The sequence below is a fragment of the Haliotis rufescens genome, unplaced genomic scaffold (genome assembly GCF_023055435.1).
Source record: "Haliotis rufescens isolate VD_foot unplaced genomic scaffold, xgHalRufe1.0.p SCAF_10, whole genome shotgun sequence".
Lineage (NCBI taxonomy): Eukaryota > Metazoa > Mollusca > Gastropoda > Lepetellida > Haliotidae > Haliotis > Haliotis rufescens.
The window spans coordinates 29,611,244-29,615,353 of record NW_025963780.1 but is presented as its reverse complement, the minus strand read 5'-3'; the positions used below and the strand labels follow the sequence as shown (position 1 = coordinate 29,615,353).

The window sequence follows — 4,110 nt, the reverse complement described above, 5'->3', positions numbered from 1 at the left end:
GTCCCCCTCCGTGATATTGCTGGAATATTGCAAAAATCGGCGTAAAACAATACTCACTCACTCACTGAAGTTTGTGTTAATGTGACGTAAGCCTTATAATCGGTCTTATACTTTTCTATAAACAAACCGGGGCGGTCGGGTAGCCTAGTGGTTAAAGCGATCGCTCGTCACGCCGAAGACCCGGGTTCGATTCCCGACATGGGTACAATGTGTGAAGCCCATTTCTGGTGTCCGCCGCCGTGATATTGCTGGAATATTGCTAAAAGCGGCGTAAAACCATACTCACTGACACACTCACTATAAACAAACCATAAACATGAGACCGATCCATAACATATTTACCCATAACAAGCCAGCAAAGCCACACGCGAGTATTTGAAACAATAAGGCTGGTCAGCGTTTCACAAGGATTGAGAATTGATATAACGGTTCCAGACACCTTAAAGGAGGATTAGACTCTTGGGTCTGTTGGTCAATAGTCTACCTTAGGCGTTTTAATAATTGGCTGTAAGATTAATGTACATGATAAACTTTGAGAAAACAGACAGACAAAGTAGTGTCTGAACGCAGTGTTTCACACTTGCTGGGGCTGCCAACTTGACCGAGTCAGGTGCACCTTTAAGAATGATTAAACATAATGTGTATACAAACAGTTGAGCAAGCTTCATATACTACCCTATCGGTATGAACAGAGAGACCCTGTCCCCATGCAGTCGGCCCCTGTAGGGTTGATGCGCTATCCATAGCCATTTAGGTGGCGACCTGTTAAGACAAAAACAGATACAGGAAAATGTTCACATGCAGCATACACATATGAAACGATGCTTTCATTGAAAATATACTGTCGAGGGTCCGGTAATAAAAGAAGGAATGAACGTGTCTGTGTCAGTTGATATCGAAATGTCGTTTATCGTCTATCGTATCACAATAAGTTTTAATACCGTTTTGTTGTCTTGCAAGGGGAGAGCGTGAGTACGTCTTTTAGCAATGATACAAATGAAGGGGAGAGCCAAAATGGTTATTACACACTGTCCCCGTTTTGGAATTGCGTTTGGGTTTTTTTGTGAGTTATTGTGTGTCATTGTTTCAAACACATGTAATTGTTTTAACAAACAATATTACTGCGAAGATGATTGGTTGGTTGGTTTGTTGTCAAACGCCGCACTCAGCAATATTCCAGCTATATGACGGCGGTCTGTAAATAATCGAGTCTGGACCAGACAATCCAGTGATTGACATTATGAGCATCAATCCACGCATCAACCAAGTCAGCGAGCCTGACCACCCGATCCCGTTAGTCGACTTTTACGACAAGCATAGTCACCTTTTAAGGTAAGTATAGGTGGCCGAAGACCTATTCTACCCCGGAATCTTCACGGGTCCTGCAAAGATGAAAAGGTTACCGTGATACAAATAACAGCTCCGACATATAAGGCAATCCGTCATGTTTATTTAATATTTTAAGGGGCGGTCGGGTAGCCCAGTGGTTAAAGCGTTCGCTCGCCACGCTGAAGACCCGGGTTCGATTCCCGACATGGGTACAATGTGTGAAGCCCATTTCTGGTGTCCCCCGTCGTGATATTGCTGGAATATTAATAAAAGCGAAGCAAAACCATACTCACTCACTCATTATTTAAAATTTTAAAGAACATTTTTCACGACAGATTATTTATTTATTCAGAAACAACTCATTGTATATCAGAATGTAAATTCCCAGCTTATGATAAGATAATAGCAAAATACAAAGTTTTTATAATTACGGGACAGAGATGCTCATTATAAATGAAAACGTGGCAGAGTGGGAAGTGGCCTTCAGTATATACAGTTTGGAGTTAAGAAGGGGGAGTTACGTGCATATTGGTGAAAACTAATAGAAAGGTGAAGTGAGGTGAAATGGGGTTTAACGTCGCGTCGAAGATTATTGCACTTATATAGCGACGTGCATGTATGTGTGTGTGTTTGTGTGGCTGCTTGAACTAGTCCGGACTGATGCTTATTTATAGTGCTAGCTCACTGAGATACCATGCTGCAGTTTAACATGAATACCCCACTCAGACACAGTATACTGACTCCGAGCCGACCAGTCCTTGTTTTAGCCCCTTAATGCCGAGTGCCACACAGGGTAACAACAAGTACCATCTTTTAACGTCTTTTGGTATAACGCTGCCGGGGATCGAACCCCGGACCTTCCGCTCTCCGGGCGGACGCTCTACCACTAGACCACGGAGGCGGTCTCTAATAGAAAGGACATAACTATGCGGTTGGAGAAGTACGTAAAATGCGGAAGTCATTTGCAGTTCGTCACCGGATAGCCCTACTTGTCCTCCTCGCACGAGACTTGCCATTTTATCATCAGTCCTTTCCATATATCCTTTGGAGATCAATTACGTTTTCGAGATGATTATTTTCGACGGTTTTGGAATTTGGTAAAGCAGCACTGTTATTTTTATTTTTATTATAATTATTATCAGTAGTGATAATAGTATAAGTTGTAATAATGGTAGTAGTGACTGAAGTAGCAGTAATAAGTTTGTTGCTTAACGCCGCACTCAACAATGCCCAGGTGGCGGCTTGTAAAAAATACTGTTAATTAAGTCTGGACCAGATAATCCGTTGATTGGTATTTTGAGAAACGTTCTTCGCCGTCGGTGTACGACGACTTGAAATCTCTCAAGACAACAAACAAACTTGCTATACCTCTATTACGAATTTCATTGAGTAATCCATATCACGTGACTTCGTTTGCTATGAACAATATGGTGTTTGCGAGTGGCAATACACGCATTGCCGATCTTGCTGAAGAAAGTCTCTTGCAAACGTTTGATAACAGGAAGTACAGTAGCACTTTATGACGTAAATTTCGGTATAAGATAACAATTGATCACTCATTGCGAGGATATTATGTGAAAACATGGGTAACTGTTTGTGTATCAGTAATTTATATACATATATCACTTACCGGTCTATTACTGACGTAAACTTAAGCACTGGCGCTGTCGGCTTTCGAACTGACGTCATCACTTGTACTGGAACTGACGTCATCGTTTGCACCGTTTGTTCTCGCTGTGTCCCCATGGTACAAAGAAGAGGTGCTGGTGAAGCCATGGTTAACTCTTCCAATATTCCCATTCATCTCGGTTGTCTCATCCATCTGTATCGGGGTAGGTCTGGCAGCCTCTGAAGAGCGTTGATGGCCACTGTCATCAAGCGTGTGGTTGATGTTTTTTGCAGTCTGGTATTTCCTCTGTGGCAATTTGCCTCGATCGCCAGAGGGCACAGATGAAGATCCCGATGCCTGGTGTTGACAGAAGATTTGGGAGGCAACTCGACGGTAGGATTTGAAGGCCAACAGAAACAGGGGTAGCTTGAAGACAAGGTACACATAGTTCAGGAAAATAAGGCTGTTTCCAATAATGAAGAGATGAATGCCACTGCTACTTTTAAAATTAATATTGAAGGAGTAAAAAACAAACAGAGGGATAAATGTTACTATGTAGGTGATATATACGACAAGGATGCCCTTTGCTTGACGGACATAAAGCTTGGTAGCGGAGGCGGATGTGATGGAAACGTTCTCTTTCTTGCGCATGTGGAGGCATATGCGTGTGAAGGCGATGATGACAATTGCAAGTGGTAGAATGGTGTGAAAGAACACAGTAAGACATAGAAACCAGGCATTCTGTTTACTAACGTTCATCAATAGGACATTATCACGTTCCAGAGCGAGGACGTTTTCTGCTGAAAATGCTAAACCGCTACACCCAATGTTTACGAGCCAAGATACTACCACGAAGATGGTGATTAGTTTGGGTTTGTAGTGGACTTTGTAGAGAATAGGATTGCAGATGGCTATGTGGAGGGCGAAGAGTGTCATGGCCAATGACAGCGTAGACTCACTAGTAAAGATGAAACAGACAATCTGTTGCACAAGCATGGCCGTCTGTAGGATATTTCTGTGAGGGTGGGTGTTAATGATCACATACAGAACAAGCCAGGATAGTCCTATTCCTGCGTCAGCAACAGCCTGGTTCATGAGGAGGCGTCCTGAAGCTTCCATCTTTGTCGTGGCCTTGCAGATCAGCAATATCAAGACAGCGTTACCAAATACAT

The 4,110-nt window shown here is 42.8% G+C and overlaps 1 protein-coding gene across 1 annotated transcript; it reads right to left on the bottom strand.

Annotated features, from left to right (window-relative positions):
• Positions 1–372: 372 nt before the first annotated feature.
• Positions 373–3,875, bottom strand: LOC124135129. Its single transcript, XM_046500325.2, has 2 exons — positions 2,960–3,875; positions 373–762 (listed from the first exon to the last, which is right to left on the bottom strand). Exon 1 carries the CDS (start codon positions 3,872–3,874, stop codon positions 2,981–2,983), a length of 894 nt encoding a protein of 297 aa, XP_046356281.2. The 5' UTR covers position 3,875; the 3' UTR covers positions 373–762; positions 2,960–2,980.
• Between the last annotated feature and the right edge of the window lie 235 nt (positions 3,876–4,110).